The sequence below is a fragment of the Typopeltis vanoorti genome, chromosome 3 (assembly GCF_054136105.1).
Source record: "Typopeltis vanoorti isolate ZY-2024b chromosome 3, IOZ_Tvanoo_1.0, whole genome shotgun sequence".
Classification (NCBI taxonomy): domain Eukaryota; kingdom Metazoa; phylum Arthropoda; class Arachnida; order Uropygi; family Thelyphonidae; genus Typopeltis; species Typopeltis vanoorti.
The window spans coordinates 145,255,837-145,275,235 of NC_143551.1; the positions used below are offsets into that span (position 1 = coordinate 145,255,837).

The following is a 19,399-nucleotide window of genomic DNA, read 5'->3' on the forward strand; positions in this document are numbered from 1 at the left end:
TCTTTACGGTACTGCAGTAGCAAGGACGACCCAGAATTTATCATTCGGGTGGAAATAACTAGGCTCGAGAGCCTCCTAGCTTAGGCAGTATCGACGATGCTCTTTGGCTAGAAACACTTCTGTTCGAATCCAGACGAAGACAATCTTTATAAGGGCTGTTCGAGTGAAGGCAAGTAAACCCGTCTCATGCTGAGATAGTAGGGTATTTCATCCTACAAAAAAAAAAAAAAAAGGAAAACATGAACACACAAAACAACTTACAAATATAATCCACTAGTCTCATAAGAATTGCTTCGGCCGTAAATCCTAAACCACCAACCAATCTGAGTTTGAATGCTATTTATGAAGAGAGGAATTTTTTATAAAAGCTCAGCCATTGCATTGGCTATCAACCAAATCTTCCCCCTATTATCGCTGCTTTATGTAATTATCGTTTAACATTTAATCCTTATTTCTAATACTTAACCTTTGGATGAATTATGAGAAATACAGAGTAAGTTCGACATCATAAATCAAGCATCTCTGTGACAGATGATTAATGTAAAGAATTTCGACCTCTTCTCCCTAAAATATTTTTAACGTATTTTACTCTGCATGTTACATATAATAAGACTTACATATAATAAGTGTGTTTGAATCGTATAGGAATCATCCTATTGTGCTTTAGTTCATATTGTATGAATACAGTGTCGTAAGTAGGTATTTTATGCCTAAGGAAAAGTGCTAATTATCCCTAACATCTGATGAACAGATCTTCGTTTTTAATTTTTTTATTTGAAAAGTATTTTCTAAAAATAAAAAATAAAAAATTTAAATAAGGCTAATTTCTGAGCGCCCGTCGGAATAGTAATTTAAATTTAGCAGAGCATATCGAGTGAGAGAAAAACCGCTTATCTTGGATGATGAGGGTAATTCATTTGGCCGTTTAAAAGCATATTAAAAGTAGAAGGAAGGAGGACAAAGGCGGAAAGGAACTAGAGAAGGGAGAGACGGAGAGTAAAAGTACGTGATGGAGTCCCTTCTCTCCACTTTCAGATCGATAGGGAAGTGGCAAAAAGGACCTTTTCTTTCTTTCTTTTTTCCTTCCTTACGCTCAGTCGCGTTAATTATGCACTTGAAAAACTATGAATACTTCAGTCTATCGATCAAGTGTTTTCCACATAATATGCTCCGCTTCTAAATTTAAATTCAGGAACTGTTAGCGTTGCTTTTACTAAAGGATTTACTCGTAGTACGTGAAATAGCAAAAATATTTTTATTTTATCTCTTACTCTCTTTTTGTACACATTTTCGCGTCCATAACTTCTCCTTCTGCACTTTAGTTACAATGTTGAGCTTTAGCTCATTTATACCCAACTTCTTATCATCAACCCTGAGGTGTATCAGTAATTAAAAGCATAGCAACAGATAGTTAATTGCAGTCACAAGATATGCATGCCACGCACTTTATGACGTTATGCTTTGTGAGCTTACTACTGTAATATTTTCGAGTTATATATTGGTGGACGTTGTTTATGAATGTAATATTTGTAACAATTTGTTTGTAATGGCTGTAATACTTTGTAAATCTTTATAAATCACTTTTATCACTATGCTTATATCAATCTCTAATTCTATCTTTGTTCCACTTTAAGTATTCCTCCCCGTGTCTGGAATATTTATTTGAATTATTTTGACTGCGCCTCAGAAGTACCCCTTATGACACATGAAAGCATTAATACCCTCGCTGAACAAAGAATCTACTTATCATAACTTAGCCACAGTTTGCAGTCATGGCTAAAAACTTTCTATTAAGCTTCTTAATTCATTAATAACTTCTGGGTTCCCACCTTACAGGTCCGATTTTATTTAAGATTAATGCATTGCAATTTGAAATAAGATCATGCAAAAACTTCGTTAAAATGCAACATAGGATTTAATAGTCAACAAACAGGTATATATTTTACACTATAAGACAGGGTGATCCTCTGTAATTCTCAAAAGAACTCGAAAAACAAACTTGCATATGTCTCTACTTCAATTACTACAAGGCACACATCATGTTATCCATCTAGCTTAAAGAATTATCATTTAATAAACATCTTAATACTTGAATAATCGGCGTTAAGGACATGTTACGATTAATATAACATATTGTAAACTCAGTTAAGAAAAATCATACAAGATTATATACAGGCGTTAGATGAAATTCATAACCCAAAATATTTCCTAGGAATTAGCTATACTCATTCTTAGATGCAATCATCAAAATCCAGACAGAACAAGTCTCTAAAAGTTATTCTGGCTATTAATGTCCCTCCTACATGCATTTTTCCGGTTCTACAACCTATTCTTATAGCGTCACACAGTCTAAATAAAACAATATTTTAACTCACATGGGCTGTCTTCTGTTGGGTTGCACTCTTCATTTCCGTTGGCTGCGACTTCCTATGTTTCCTTTTCTTCGTCTCGGTTTTTTTTTTTTTTTTTGATCTCTCCTCCTTCAGGTCCTTGGGATACCGGCTATTCATCAGGTTGGCTCGTGGGATGTGGGTGACGATTCATTCATCGGCGTGATAATACACCGGCGAAGGGACGCGAATTGTCAGGGCCTTTACGGACTTAGATAAGCGGAACGGCTCATAGACAAGTTCGGCTGCTCCTCAGCTGATTCGTCCCCTGGTCATCTACGCTTCTGTGCTAAATGACGGCTCGCGACATGGCTTCCCTCCTTTGGCTTCCTCCGTGACAGGTCAGTACATCACTCTCAGGCTTTCTATCACATCGTCTCCTCGTATGCTCGTTTCTTCTGCGTGCAAAACAACTCCCTCTGTCTCTGGAAGTTCCATCTTATATTCCATCAGTTTCGAGACCCTGGATTCAGTTTTCTAAACCCCGTGCACTTACGCGAACCCCTTACTTTGTCATATGATTCCTGGTTTCTGGAACTTTCGACAAGCCCTTTCTTCTTCGTGTTCTAATCTCATTAAGTCAGCCAACGGAACATCCGTTTGAATTTTGCCGCCCCCATTTTGATTCGACCTTGAGGTCACTTAGGGTTGACCTCGTAAACAAAATTTCAAATGGCGTTCCGACTGTAGAGCGTTTCTCTTAGCCTTGAAAGTTTTACATCTTTTGTTCAAAGAGATAGCTAATTCCCGTTGGGCTGTACATATGTTACATACACTACAAAATGTTAAGAGAAAAGACTATTTACAGGTGTTCTGGGTTCTGCCTAACTATAAAAACTCGATGCGTTCGTTATGCAAAATTTATTCTTGTTGCAACGAATTTTTACACTACGATGCCAAAAGAAAATATTTATTCCTTGTAAGAACAAGGAATTGATTCAATCTGGTTCTCGAAAAGTGCTTTTATAATTCAGTTGCGGAAGACTTGGCCAGACCTCGTTTTGATCCAACGACAAGTCCCGGCGGTTATTATAAAGGACAAGCAGGTTGGTTCTTTTTTGTCATCATAACAACACGTGGGAGTCGATGACTCAAGTGATGCTATTTATGAATGAAGACGAAGCAGCTGACCTCTTTGGCTAGGTAGATATCCCTCTCTCACAGAGAGAGAGAGAGAAAAGGCTTTTCATCCCACGAAACAGGCAAACAAACCACTCCGCCCAGGAGAACACACGTAGTTACAAACTATACACTGGCCGCATGTCCTTAGTTGCATCGCACATAACTCAAACCACACGGGGGGGGGGGGGGAGAGGATGTGTCGAAAATCTTCGTTTCATATTCACACGAACCTTTCTCATGCTTATCTGCATGGGAAATACACTGCAGGTGGAATCTTGAAAAAAATATATTATTTGTTAATATTTTCACCAGATGCCATTTAATATCGTGGATAGTTTAGGCCGACTATCGCTGATTAGTTTCCCCTCAATCTAAAAGTTAGAGCTAAATCGGCTTCCTCCTTTGAGGAATAAAAAGCCTTAGTGGATTAATTTTATTTTTGTGGGCTTAAACGATAGATACAAAATGATCTTCCTAATGCATTCCAAGAAAGGGGGAGGACAGAAAAGAGAAACGGATAGGCTGATTTGCTAGAGTATATCGAAGGAGTCTACAAGATATTAAGCAATAAGAGTCGGATGTCTTGCCAAAATTACATCTGGATATAACACGCAAGCTCGCAGTTGATTAGGTATGATAAATCAGTTTACCCTCATTACGTAAGAATAAGAAGCTGAAATTTTACACTACAGATATAGTTTTCAGTGCATTACACATGAAACTCCCAAAACCCAATTTTTTTTTCTTTCTTTGCACTCAAATTTTTTGAAAGTCTACGGTTCACTAATGGATACGAAAATTACGTAAAGTGGACTGCTGCGCATGTGTGAACATGCGCACAAATGATGAGTGATAGCCACTGATTTCCCATGAGTTCCTCTGAAGATTACTGAGTTTCTTAAAATTTGAAAGAAGTAAAATTGCAGTGTCTTTTCTTATCGTAAAAGAAAGCAATTAATGACAATTGATAGTATACAGTAAACTCCCAATTATGTGGAGGATGACTAACGGACTTTACAATTAAAAAAAATTATAAATTTTAATTGCCATTCTATGTATAGTAGTTACATTATGTTTTTGTTATAATAAAACATATTATTTTTCATAATTTTAGTACATTGAGATTCCACAAGTTACGCTGTATATTTCGAATGCTCCCCGTCAATACCGTTGTTGTGTAATGCAATGTGAAATTGAGAGATTCCCGGTAACCGACGGTTTTACCGTCAAAAGTTAAATAAATCTCTTGACGAAAAATGGTACTGCGAAATTTTCGCTGTACGTTACGAAAGAAACGATAAAAAAAAAAAAAACAATCTTCCCATTTTCTTCATAATTTCTTAATATACAAGTATTTGATTATCTGAGGAAGAAATTCTTACAAAAGTTGATACTCCGTCCACACGTAACAACGTGGATAATATCATTGCTTGGAGCAAGCGCACGAGCGCAACTGTTTATAGTTAATGTTGAACGAAAATGAGGTCACGCGGTATATGATTAACCAATCAACAAGCGTATCCATGATATTTGAATAGAACCATCGCTTTGTGTGACTGTAAGAGGTTGGAAAAAAATTTGAACGTGGAGAAGGAAAAGAAATTGAGACCTCGTAGGATGAAGATTGAACGTCGAGTCTGCAATTACTAGGAAGTGAGATGAAGCATGAGATGGGGGGATGGGGTGGGGGAAGCTTCAACTATTGAAATGATATGCTCAAGATCGTTCTTGTATATGTTCGCGATGAATTATCAAAGGCAGCGTTTGCTTAAAATGTTAAGAAGAAGAAAAGAAAAAAGAAAATGGGCTGAAATGTAAAGATGGTTTAGAAGCCACCGCGGATGATTTTTAAAAGTGGAACGGATCGTTCATGAGGAATGCGTGCTATAGCCAAACTGAAAACCAAGCTTTTAAGGCGTTTGCTAGAGAATGAACGATGAAGAAAATCTCGGAAACGGAACTTCGGTAATTGGTTAAGTCGTGCTCCACTTTCTTAGTTTCCTTCCAAAATAAGAAATCAGACAGTAACGCTTATCAGATCTGACACTATCTTCGGGCCTTTTCTTTTTCTCCCGAAAATTAAAATCAAGTGAAAAGACGTCATTTTAACAGAATCGCTAGAGGAATTGAATGTCATCCCTCAATCGGTTTCAGCGTTATTTTTGTGGATGGAATCCCCACGTTAACACCTGGGGTCCAGTTTGTACGGAGATCGCCTTGTACGGTTGACTGTTTATGAATTCTGGAAACTTTTGGATTTCACGTTGTGTTAAATGGATTTGTACTCAGTTCAGAAGTTGAAAAATTGTGTGGAATGAAACAAATGAACAAGAATTATTCCAATAAAAGAAATCTTATTTTAGTTAGAAATCCTAATATTTCTGAATGGAAGAAAAAAAAATTGTAAGAAGATAGAATTCAGTTCTGCTATCAACGAAGTTATCAAATTGTTTGTTGATGAAATTAGCTTCGAAGAAATTAACAGTTAGCAAATTAACAATTAACAGTTATTGGCGTATTCTACAAATGAACAAAACTTCTGTGGAGTAAGCTTTGTAGAGTGAAGAAAAGAATTTCAGGGTGTTTTCTTATTGGTAAAACTTTGTCAAGCTGTTTGGCCTCTTTCGTAATTAACATGCACTCGTCAGTAGTGCCGGTATGCATATTAATTCGTGGAAATTGTCACGAGAGCTACTTGCGATATACCTCGATTCTTATTTCAGAGAGCACTGGCATATTGGTTCAACTCCAAGCTTAGTTAAGAAACTAAAAATTAAAGTGAAATAGGGAATAACAATATCGCACAAAAAATTGACTTGTTCTTAAATGTAAGAACAATCCATTTGCCATTTTTATAATGGCAGACGAAGCTGTGAACGACTATATAAGAGATAAAGTCCTCAGCCAAGATCAACACTAAATTGCAATCTGAATGTCCTTAAGGCATCCAGAAGAGAATAGACGCAGAATGAAACAAATATTACTTGTGACAGAACGTTAACAAGCTTTGTAAGAGCGTTAATAATAGAAAATGCTTTTCCATTTTCACCTGCTGGATCAGCAGTATTAGGAAATCGAATCCACTTAGTATCTGCTGTCACCCAATACTAGGTATTAAATCATCGTGTTAGATCAAATTTTACGGAAGCAGCTTCCCATTTAGAAAAGTAGATTAGGAAAGTCGAGATTTTAAGAAATAAAACGAAAACCTTCAGAACGATTGATCGAATTAAAAGAGACGTGAAATGAACTTGACCAAATGAGGTAAGGAGATTTTCTCTATTTTTCCCGCTTTTTTTTAACCTTTTAAAAGGTTTAAAAAAAAAGCAGGGGGGGGATAAGTAAGACGCTTGCTTGATATCGGAGGCAGCTGCTGTTTTAAAGGCAAACAACTTAACTACTTAGTAGTAGTTAAGAAAGCCTCGACATAAGAAAAATTCCCAAACATCTCATCACATCCCAGACAGTACGTTCTGCTTACCAAAATCCGGAGTTTGAAGCCATACACTACCAAAAACACATCTGGTAGTGTATGGCTTCAGCAAGAATAATTTCTGCCCAACTTGGTCTCATACAGTTTGGTCTAATATCCCAACAACACGACTCTCCATGATTCTTGCCGTAATCCCAAAACCTACTACAGAGACTTGGTTTTTCCTCAGAAAGAAACTTCCTAATCCCACTTTCTGATCTTTCCTCATCGATATAATCTTCTAACATGATGGTCTTATTGTTAAGCATCTAATCCAGGGATACAAGCTGATGTTTCTGATGGTAGAGAGAAAATATCTGGTTATGTTATCCGAATGTGGCCACACACTTGTTCCATGAATTGGGGTGACTTCAATATCATCCCCATCAGAGTTTTAGACTTCAGATAGAGCCCTATTTATGCATGAATGCAGAAATCACGGGGGGAAAAAAGATACTGTATATATTTATTAATTTTAAGTTATTATAAATTTAAGTTATTAATTTATAAATTTGTTATTTATAAACTTAAGTTTTTTGAAGAAACTTAAATATTAAGGAATCTTGGATTTTTTTTATTTTTTTTTTCATCCTGAAAAAACAAACTGGCCAAAGCACACACCCAATTAACAGACCATACACGCACGCTAGCTTCCTTGCTTTCATTTGCATAGTCGCAATTCCGAATAACATTTATTTGGTCAACTGTAGGCTGGATATTTTTAACTCTCGTCAACTTTTTTTCATTTTTCCTGTCCATTTGTATAGCCAACGGCGCCGCCGATATTCAGTTACTATAGCTGGTGACTCCATTTCATTATATATATTTTTCCATTATATTGTGTGTAAAGGTGAATTTATTTTCAGAGATCTAAATTACATCGCGTAGTAAAATGTATAACTTTCCATTCACTAGGGAAACCAACGGGAACGTTGCCAACTGCTGTCAAAATGGACACGCAAGCGACTTGAACGGGTAAGTGTAATGTTTTCATGCGATTCACTGTTTCTGAAATAAAGACTTTAATCACGTCTCACTCCTATCGGTTAAGTATGTCACTGCAAGGAGGTAAATATACGAATGTCAGTTTATTTCCCTCTTGGGAAACGTAAAAAAGTTCGCGTTGTCATTCAGTGATGAAATCTCAGGGAAAAGTGTCGTCGTTAACTAAATTACGTGGAAGGGGGGGGTACTGGATTATGGAAACAATGATAATGTATATCTGAGATATTTGTGGGGTTTTATAAGCTTCCTCTGTAGCTTTGTTGATAACGGCCATCACTCAATGAAAGGTGTAGGTCCGAATTCCGTTGCAGATTAAGTTTTTGTTTTTTTTTTAATGTAACTCTTTACTATGTAATGAGTTACAGGCCTTAGATGATGCAGTAAGATATTTTCAGCCAATCTCACCTACAAAATATTGTACATAAAACGCATATCAACAGTTAGTTGTTTTTGAAATTTCGAATAACACAACACTGAATGTGATTTCTTCAATAAATAAATAAAGTTCCAACGCTTATTTATTTCAATGTTCTCCTTACATCAAAGGAAGCCATTTGCTCTAAGTAGACTCTTAAACCTCTTCTACAATTATGTTCACGCAGACTAATTAGTTTACGATATAACTGAATCACATCACATCCAAACAGATTTTTCTAAATTCATTACCGCTCTGATATGCTTAGTTCCACAGGCATCTTTAATGATAACCGCACAAAACAACTTACGATAATTACGCTTTTCGTAATAATTAAGAAGAAAAAAAAAAGATCTTTTAGCTTGCTTGTGATGTGAAGAGTTTTCAAATTAAAAATCCTAATTAAGTCATAATACAATTTGCAGTAATGTAATTAGGTTTTTACTGGCTTCAATTAATTAAGAGACAGTCGCTTTCTTAAAGCAAGTTTTGTCTTCTATTCCTTTCTTGCAATAGAGAAAATCCGTGGTTATTCTTTTATCAAATCGGTATTTGCACATTGCTTATTATATCGGAACTTTGTCTGAATAGTCTGAGTTGCTTCGGACATAAATCCAAAATCAATCAACTATCCCTTTAGTAACAGTGATATTCCTTTAATAGCAGTGAGTTTACAGTGAAAGAAACCGGTTGGAACTTCTCATACCTTGACAATTCGCTCTTCAGTTGAAAAAGACATTGGTTCGAATGCAGGACGCGAGAAATCTTGAACGGTTTCAATTGAAGGCGAGTTAACCCGTCTCGTTTTATTTCATCTCATCTCCTTGCAGGCAGGATTACAATCCTAATCCTGACTAAACCAAATTGTAAGTCCACGAAGAGAATCGACACACAATATTGATATTGCCAATATTAATTCATTGGACAAGCTTCCTTGACAAGATACTCGTAGAAGTAATCTTTCACTCGTTGTATACAGTTTATAATTTATAGACGCCATTACACAAGAATGTTACTGGCAATATTTTCTTTTTCAGACTACTAGAAGAAACGGACGAACCTGTCGCATGTGAGATATCTCCATTAATAAGCTATGATGGCGAGGTAAGAGAATTTTTTGTTGTTTCTATTACTAACATGTAATCTATGAAACAAAACCTACGTCAGTATCGAATTCAAATCGTGGCATAAGTTGTTACGCTTTTGGTCTTAATGAGATGAACAATATTTGCTGTTAGTGAAGCGACTGAATGTAATCTCTAGTTGTATGGAATCGTAGATTAAAAAAAATAATAAATAAAAAATACCGCACACTTCAAACACTTTCTTGTGGATGTTTAAAACTTTGCCTTATAACGCATGCGCGTTGAGCAAAATTTAGTTTTTGCCTGCTGGCCATCTTCCAATTGTTACACACACTCTCTCTCTTCTTTCTTTCTTTCTTCGAGCAGTGTACTAGAACTTCTACTTTCCCAATGAAAGAATGGGAAAGATTAAAATGTAGAATTAGAACAAATGAAGGCGGAAGTGCACAGTACAGGTTATGTTGTATCTGCCCTGATATGAGTATTCCCAGAAGTCTGCTTTCATTGCGATGGTACAATAAGATGTTTGCGACAGAGTGGTTAATATCGCTTACTCTTATCAGAAAGTGTATGTAAAGTAGAAGTGTTCAACTGTTTTGCATAACATCGTTGATTATCGAGATGCCATTGCAGCGTTGATATTCTGTTATCTGAATGTCGCAATACGTGACTAGAATTCTCAGAGGAGCGCAGTCTCGCAATTAAGACGTAACGACACTTTCGCACTTGCTAATGTCAAAGCTGATTAATCTAAGTGACTTGGCATTAATAGCATTTAAGATGTAAATTCAATTTCTGTAGAGAATTTGTGTGTATATATATATATATTTTTTTTTTAATTTCTCAACTTTTGTTTTCAATCACTCAACACTGGATTTGAATAATGGCTATAGGCATAATTATTTAAAAAAAAAAGTTTTTTTTTTTTTTTCGATACGCTGAATTTTCTTCATATTTGATTCTATGGGAATATTATGGCTGTTTTGTTCTTATTTGTTATTTTCATCCCCCTTTTCTCTCCCCTGATATATATATAAAGAGATAGACATATATTAAACTATACTTAAAGCGCGCGCATCACATTTGACGTACTTCTTTTCGACAATAGGTACTGCATCACGTCATCATTATCCACTGAATGTCTCCAGAAGTATAATGGAATATTCTAATAACGAGCAAAATAATAGTGGACTAATAATGACTGACTAGTAATTCTTTTGAACGAGATTCATTATTATAACAGATTAATATTCAGATTTTTATAAACAATTAGCGTGAATCTGCTGCGTTAAAAATGCATGCGACGTCTCATCCATCTCAAACAAGAATCGATTGTGCATCGAATAATGTTAGTGTGTATGTGGTATAATTTGTGTTATGTTTTACTTGTTTTTAATCAATTGTATAGCATTTCGTTGTGTAATTAGGTGAGATTGCAAAATGTGTAATTCTATAAATGGGTAAAAATATCTAGTTTTGTTTTCTAATGAAAATATTAGCCAAAACAAAATTGTCGGGAAGGGATAAAGCTAAAAATATTTCTTAAATACGTTCAAACTTTTGACACGTCGGATATTTCTAAAACTACTCTACAGAGCTCTTTGAAAAAAGATATGATTATCACAAAAATTGATAGTTTTCGTGAAAACAATGCAAATATCGACAATCAAAAATTCAACTCTGAAAAATTTCAATCAACCCATTAAAAGTTTTCCCTTCAGTGATATACCATCTTAATGACAAACTTAAGCTAAACAATGTGTACAGCCAAAAACGGCAAAGGCGAATATTGTGTTAATAAATAAAACTGTAAATGAAGAGTAAAAAATTTAAATAAAAATATCGTATACAATCATAAAAAATACTAAATGTACGAAAAGGTTTTATGGTTATCCAAGATTATTTCCTTACTTGTATTATATTATTAGTGCTATTTTTTTAAAAGAAATACTTAGTGCTTGTTTTTTTTTTTAATTGAACTTCATTTTTAAGTGCATTATATTTGATAAACTGCTTCAGAAAATTCCAAAATGTACTTATTTTTAGCTGCATTTCATGAGGCATTAACTTATTTCTCATCATTCAAAACTTAAAAAGTTTTCTTTTGCTCCCGGTATTTAATTCTTCCAAAACTTATTCGGTACAAATATTAGATTTATTGTTAAGAATTTATCATAGTTAGGATGTGCCTCAGAAAGTCCTCGCTGAGATAGTTAATTACACCTTTCACTAATTCATTCCTTACCAGAGCAATTATTGTTAACGCCATCATTATTACGTACATTTTCCGTGAGTACTGCTCATCAGAATTATTAAATGACACTTCCAATAGTATTTTGTAATTCCCAAACTTACACGAATATCGGAATTCAGTCTTTTTTAATAACTTCCTTCTATCGTTCCACTTTCGTACTGCTGACACTGGCAGAATAATGTACTAATGCGTATTATTCTGCAAGTCTTCGCGTTCAAACTAATCAAAATCCTTAACCTAGAGCATGACAGCAATAATGTAAAACTAGTTGAATTATCTGTAGCAGTTGTGTATTGGATTAAATCCAGTTTGTCTTAAATATTCACGCCAGTGTTCTATTTTTATAAACAGGAACTGGAGGAGCTTGTTCGGGGAAAGTGCTTCCAAACTCCCATAATTTTTTCCAACTCGGAAAAGGAAAACAGAATTCACGACTAGAAATTTCTACGGTTTCTTGGTATTCGGAACAGAGATTTATAATTCTACGTCAACATGATGCAAATTTAAAGAAATTGGAAAAGTATGGTTTAGACACGTGCTTCAATGGAGAACGATTGGAACAATATTAATTTATAGCTACTGTCTGAGTTGCCGTTGAAGGCGAATAGGAAATATTCACTTCAGCAGCCAGATTGGTGTTTATGTGTGCGATCATGTGTTTTGTAAAAAGAAAATTATTCCACTTTTTTATTATTATTATTTTGGGCGATGTTATGAGATTTGAGTGTAAAATAAGATCTCAGCTTAATTTGACTTCAAAGAAAAATGTAAAAAGATGTAATTCTAATGCTAAAATCATTCCTATATTGACCAGTGAGCCAGAAACATATTACCGCTGCAGAGGTTTCGATAGTTATTTTGCAAAGATATTTTTGTCTCGGTCGCTAGCAAAATTTACTCGCACAATTATGTTATTTATATTTTAAAATTTCATTGTGAGGTTTCGTAACTGAAGGATGATATCGTTGTTCCTTATTTTGACTTTAATGTTGCGTTTTCATGTTCCTACATAACCAGTTACATTCCTAATACCCGGAGACTTGCTGTGCTTTTTTTTATATAATAATTAAATCTTTGATGAAGTTCGCATAACTAATTTCCAGGAACTTTGTATTCCTAAACTCCCATAAATGGAAAGATGAACTGTATCAAAATCTTGTTCTGAAAACTCCGATTTATTTGTAAGAACGGTAATCTTTTATATGTTATTCTCTAACCCTTAGAGAATAGAACTAACTACACTCGATTTCTTTCTTTTTTTTTTTTTTAATTCACTTTTGACAGTGCATTGATAATAAGATATACTTACATTAACTGCCGTAGATAAGCATACTAATAAAAGCAACTAAAAAATAATAAAAAAAGATGCAACCTTAGAAAAAATTAAATGAGAAAAGTATTCGGTGTTCTCAGCCACACGTTAGTAAGTGAAGCTTAAAAAATTCGTCGTGTACATACGATTTTTTTTTTTCTTTCAAAAGACAAAGAACTTCGACTTGTATTGCACTGTTACTAAGACAAACACTGTCTGGACATGAACGAAGATTCTAAGGAGTCTGTTAGGAACTAGATGAAAGAAATGCGTCAAAGAAATATATCTGACGCGAGCTTTGTGTTATCGCCCGTATTTTATCTTATTTCTTAAGGGATTTACTTAAGTCTCGTACTGCTTACTTGGCCATAAAGTACCGAGACACTACCAAGTTTTATTAGTATTCTTACTCGAGTTATTTTTTTTTTACCTGATTAAAATAATTAGAAATGGATATCTTTAGATATATTAAGAAATCATAGACGCAATGACAAATAAAATTAAGCAATTTTTTTTTCGACTCCATGCACTGCAGAATTCGACAGCAATGACAGTAATAATGTAAAACTAGTTGAATTCCCAAATACTAAGAAATTGAGTCGATCGGAATATATGATACATGATATTTCTGATTCCTGTCTTTGTTATAAAATTCAGTTCATCATGATCAGTACTGTTTTCAGCTATTAAAGAAGAAAAAGAAAAAAAACTTCCAAAAATATTGCGATGATCATTGAATCATAATTTAGGTTTCAACATCCAATTGTTTATAATTTACGACTTCCGTCGAAGACAATACAGATCACGTGCTAACAAGGTAATGTTTAACCAATCAAAAAATTGTTCGTGAAATCTCATTCCATACACTCGCGCCCTCTTCCTGAAATGTACGCATTCTGTGTATATAATACTTTTTTTTTTCCTCCCCGAAAACTACACTAATATCTTTTAACTATAACTGTTAAAACAGACAGTATTTTCTTATATTAATCCATATTACGAAGTTCCTTTTTTAATAGAGATAATTCGATTATCTTAAAATGCGCAGTCACTAAGCGATTGAGTGGAATCGTGACCAGCGCCACCTTGTATAGCTTTCATGTATGTCTTTGGATATTTCGATGGGAGATTTATCACTTTCTTTGTGTTGTATAATTTTTTAAGGTGGAGGAATATTGTTTAATATATTTTTATACGATATACAAATACTTATTTTTCTGAAGCCGTCAGAAGCTGTGTATTAAAAAAAATGTATTAATGGTGCTATTTTTTGAAGAATTTTTATAAAAACGAAGGCATAATTTGTAATTATGTCCTGATGTATAAAATCTCCGTCCACTGTTACTTCCACTAGGTCTCTGACGCAAGACATATTAAAAAAATCCAATTAATAAACTATTTTCGATTTTATTTGTTGAGTGTTCATTCCTGTTTTCACACTTATACACGGCTAACATGTAGAGGATTACTTCTACGCTTAGAAGAGAATTGAAATGGAATCGTACACGTTTATTTTGATATGCTTGGCTTACAAATGGGTGTTAAACACACGCCTTGTTATATGGTCATAGTTTTTTTTTTTCCCTATCTACCTCGCGAAAACTTGTCCAGTAAACAATTATGCCTATTAAAACAAAAAATAAATATTTCCATCAGGGCCACAGTATTTATTTTATGCAGCAACAATTTCAAAATACGTGTAATGTAAAGTTGCAAGCAGGCACTATTAAAATGTTATGGGATTTATTATTGTTTCTATATTTTTAACAAAATTTAAGATTATTTGTCAACTGTATCGCTTCGTCTGTTCTCTAGTTATTTCAGAACGACAGACTTTAATAGACTAAAGTAAGGAAGCTTAGTAATCAGTGTTCCTTTGCGAATGCCTAGGCGGCAATACTTGGTCAGCAAGCTGGTTGTTTCTAATCGTTCGGATAAATCGGCAATCACTAGCGCTTGTTGAACTGCATGACCTGTAGTAGTACTAATAACCGTATTCTTTTCTCTGAGCAGCGACTCATTGGCAAAAGCACCTTTTCCTGGATTGTATGTTAGGTGGCGATGTATCTCTACCTCGAGTAATCTTGATCTCAACTACTGTTCAGCCGAATTGTTGGCTTTATTGCATGATATAAAATATGAGTTTTCATGGGCCAAACTGGAGCATTCTGTAACTGACAAAAAAAAATTTAATGAATAGGGACTATGATTTCGAATAGTATATATATATAAAAACAATGATGCTTGTAAACGCATATTCTGGACAAATGAATTGCTTTTATTAATTGATTTTATAAATATTGTCTTGTCTTTAATAAAATAAATAGAATCCCTGTAGCTCAGTTGGTTTCGATGGAGCCCTTTGGTTGGAAAAACCTGGATTCGAATCTGTCTATTACGCGAAGTACCTTTATTAGGGCTTTACAATCAAAGGTGGAGGTTTTTCTCCTGAAAGTTTTCCCCTGACAACAGGCAAACCGTACTCGTGAACACGTATACAATTATGTATATTAAAACAAAAAATAAATATTTCCATCAGGGCCACAATATTTATTTTATGCAGCAACAATTTCAAAATAAGTGTTTGAATGAGGAAGGCAATGGGAAACCACCTTGTTCTATAATAGTTCTCTAGTTAATGTAGTACTCTTAACCCCCACCAACCATTTGAGCTAAGGACGCTCATTATTATTATTTTTCTGCGTTAGCAGAATAATAATAATAAATAATAATCTAAAAATACGATGTCCAGTACATTGCCACTGATATTCTACAAGACTTAAGCCGAGAGATACCAAATAAAATGCACGTTCCTGAAAATAGGAAATAAAACCTATATTAAAAATAAAACTTAGGTTATTTACACTAAATATCCAGCTATTACTTTTAAATATCCAGCAAAACAAATGTGGAGAATGTTATTTTCCAGCTATCCCTGAGTTAAAGACAAATTTCGTCAAGAGCAAGGCTGAAATATCTGACTGAACGAAGACATTTTCTTTATGGTTTCCAAGAGCATTTGAAGGCAATCTTCCTCTATTACCGATGATGAGACGTCATGATACAGACTCTCCTTACTGCGACGTCTCGCTTCGAGTTTCATTACTGGGTCATTTATTCTAAGAGTGAGCTTAGGGAGCTTTGATTTTCAGCCTGTCTGAGTTGACATCACTACGGCGCTGATGGTTAAGACCTGTAATTTCTAGTGCAAGAGCGGGAAATCTGGGGCGACTGGAAGTCCAAATCTCTATCAAGGGACAATTGACTGGGTCAGAACCTTTTAATGTAATTTGAGATGTCTGTCGCCAGTAAAAAAACCCGAGAATGTTTTTGGTTATAATAAATTCAGGAGGAAGAAATTCAAACTCTTCTATTGGTTGTATATATAATTCTTTCTTTACATAACCAAATGTTTCTCTACTACTTTTTTTAGCAATTTTTTTTTTTCAAATCGGATCTATTGTTCGCAATATTAGTGAGGGCATTCCTCCTGTGTAACGGTTACACATTACTTATTCACAGTCTTGTATAATAGCATGGGATTTTCCCTTTCATGTTAGGCCCAGTGGCCTGTTTTGCGAAATGAAAAACCGAGATTCTTGGAGGGGAAATCCTGAGATCGACTAAGCTCACCTTCAAATGAAAAATTCTGATAAAGGTTCGTTGCGTTCAAGATGGAATGCGGACCTAGGTCTTTCCAACTGAATAGCATCCAGTGGCGGCCGGTGAAAATTTTAAGTGGGGATGCTGCATATACAAAAAAAAAAAAAAAAAAAAGGAAAGGAAAAAAATAATTTTTATTATTAAAAAATAATCAGTAACCAATTTATTAAATAAATTTACATATTAAAAATTGCTTTATTAAAAACATTTCACCCTCACCACGAACAAACACCAATCATAAAAGTTTCGTATCTCACAGAAATAACGCGCGCAAGCATACGATACACTTCCCAAACGAGCAGTGTCGGAATTACTTGAACGTGTAATGAGAAGCGCAAACGAATATCGGCGAGTCTAGCTGCAATTGGCCAAATGTGATAATTCCGACACTGCGTTAGATCGCAGTGCATTTGTTTTAATCTAAAGCGTTAATCGAACAATTCCAATTATTAACTATTCAATCAATGTCAAAAGATAAGCTGTAACCTTTATCATGTTGTATTGCATTTATGTAATGTTGTAAGCATTGTTATCATTTAGAAACATAAACGAAATTTCATTTTTTTCTTGAGGGTGCTGCAGTGCTTATGTACGCGCCGCCACTGTATCGTCCATATCCACTGAAATACGGAGGCTTTGTATGAAAAGCAAGAGCCATTAAATGTTTACAAGTGTGATAACAGAGGCGAAATACAGGATGCTGTATTGCGTAGAATATATTTGAGGCATACGCTACTGTATTAATACTTTATTCCATAATTAAAAGTTAAAATGCGCCTGTTCTTCGTTAGTTTATTCAGAGTAGATGGAAATGAGCGACTTTATTCAAGAGTATTTTGTAGCATAAACTACTAGTACTTGCATCAGTTATACAACAAAAACTTAGTATTTTACTTCTGTTATCACACTTAGAGGATTTTGTTATTCATACGTAGCATTCATGCAAGTTTTTTCAAGCTTCGTACGTTGTCGGCAGCGTACTTATTCGATTTGAAAATATGTGACAGGACAATAGTTGACTGCTGAGTAGTTTATCTCCTTAAAGCTCCTGCAGATTATGAGCACCTGCCGCCGATGTATTTTTCATCCCTTTGAGAGTGCAATAATGAATGTAATCGTAAGTTATATCGTAATTTAAAAGGTCACATGGCGTCATCTTTCAGCCTTAAACGAATTAGTTGATTCGGTTTCTCCAGCAGTAGCCATTAACTAAGTAATTAGCAGAGTTTTGAGTGTGACAACTCAAAATGTGTATTTTTCTAGATGCACGTGTGAAATGTACGTTAAAAAATTGCATTAGGAACCGTAAAATGCCTAACATGCGAACTTGGAAGTAGGGAATGACCTAAGGCTGCATGTTAATACCAGGACCCCTTTCGTATAATAAACAACTTATCGCTTTAAAAAAAAAAAATCTGGATTATATCCCTGTCCACTGGCATGAATATGCAGGTGAAATATGCAAAATATTACTGATGCCCACCCACTTAGAAATTTTCATAGATTTTTAGCAACCTGCTACCTTCTCTGTAAAGCACAAGTTTATTCTCAGTTTATAAATACTTCGGGTCATTGGATTCATCGATGTTGTGAATCTTGCAATCAGTTTGCGAATATTATAAAGTTATTTGTACATCTACGGTCACTGTAAATCGCTTTTTCTCCCTTTGATTCGGAAAGAGATCTAAAATTCCATCACTGACTGGAAAAATCTCTTACACCTTTTTTTTTTCAGACAAATGTAACTCATTTCGAGTATTTCATTTGCAATATACCGTAGATGAAATATTGATACCAATTTATTATACAGATTTTTCCCCTTTGTCACAGTCTCTACTTAGAAACGCAGAGAGGATAAACGCATTTGCCCTTCGGTTGGAAAGCCCCAAGTGAAACCCAAACTAGAAAGAAAACAACCTCTTATAAAGATTTTTCAGCTGAAAATGAGTTTTGGCCTTACTTCGAGTATGTTTGGCAAGATTTTCCTACAGAAATCGGTTTTCCCTATCTATCTATATTAATATTAATAGACATAATAACAATGGCCTCATACATAACCTGCTTGGAACAGTGAATCCATGACAACCGGAAGTGAGTCAAGATTATTTCGATCACTTTCATTTCCAGCATTGTCCAGAAACAATACGTACATACATTATAATCAAATATCTCCCATGTAAACTTCGGCAAAACTTTAATGTATACGCTAATATCAGAACGGCAGCTGAAAATAAACAGTTCTGCGGTATCCCCTCATTTGAGCCTTTGCACGTGCAATTATGTTTAATGGCAACGCTCGCTCTGGTTGACTTACCTTGAGCCAATGGTAAGCACCCGTACAAGTCCTGCTAAATGAACTCTCCGAAATGCACTAGTGTGTGTGTGTGACACACACACAGAGAGAGAGAAGGAAAGCATTTGGGAACGTACCGGTGCAGAAGTCAGTTCCCAGACTTGGTGTCTTAATGTGTTTTCTCGGCGTTGGTCTGCTGCTGCTCTTACGGTGAGTTGGTTGGCGTGCAAATAAAGCATTAGTGCAAACAACTGCATATGCAAGCGTAAACAGATTTATCACTGAGGTAATGATACTTTGGTGCATTTCCTCGTGTTTCCTCATTTTCCCCTGTGCAAGGATTGTCTTCATTAATCTTCCATCTCGACAACCGAGATGCGAGTTTCAT

The 19,399-nt window shown here is 34.9% G+C and overlaps 1 protein-coding gene across 3 annotated transcripts in view; it reads left to right on the forward strand.

Annotated features, from left to right (window-relative positions):
- The window catches only part of mmy (UDP-N-acetylglucosamine pyrophosphorylase mmy), a 125,170-nt gene extending 110,705 nt beyond the window's left edge, over positions 1–14,465 (forward strand). For all 3 annotated transcript variants that reach the window (XM_090390901.1, XM_090390903.1, XM_090390902.1), the window contains exons 9-11: positions 7,900–7,959; positions 9,442–9,508; positions 12,095–14,465. In XM_090390901.1, the coding sequence (XP_090247027.1) occupies positions 7,900–7,959; positions 9,442–9,508; positions 12,095–12,181 (214 nt within the window). In that variant the 3' untranslated portion in view covers positions 12,182–14,465. The remainder of the gene's footprint in view (positions 1–7,899; positions 7,960–9,441; positions 9,509–12,094) is intronic.
- Positions 14,466–19,399: the final 4,934 nt, after the last annotated feature.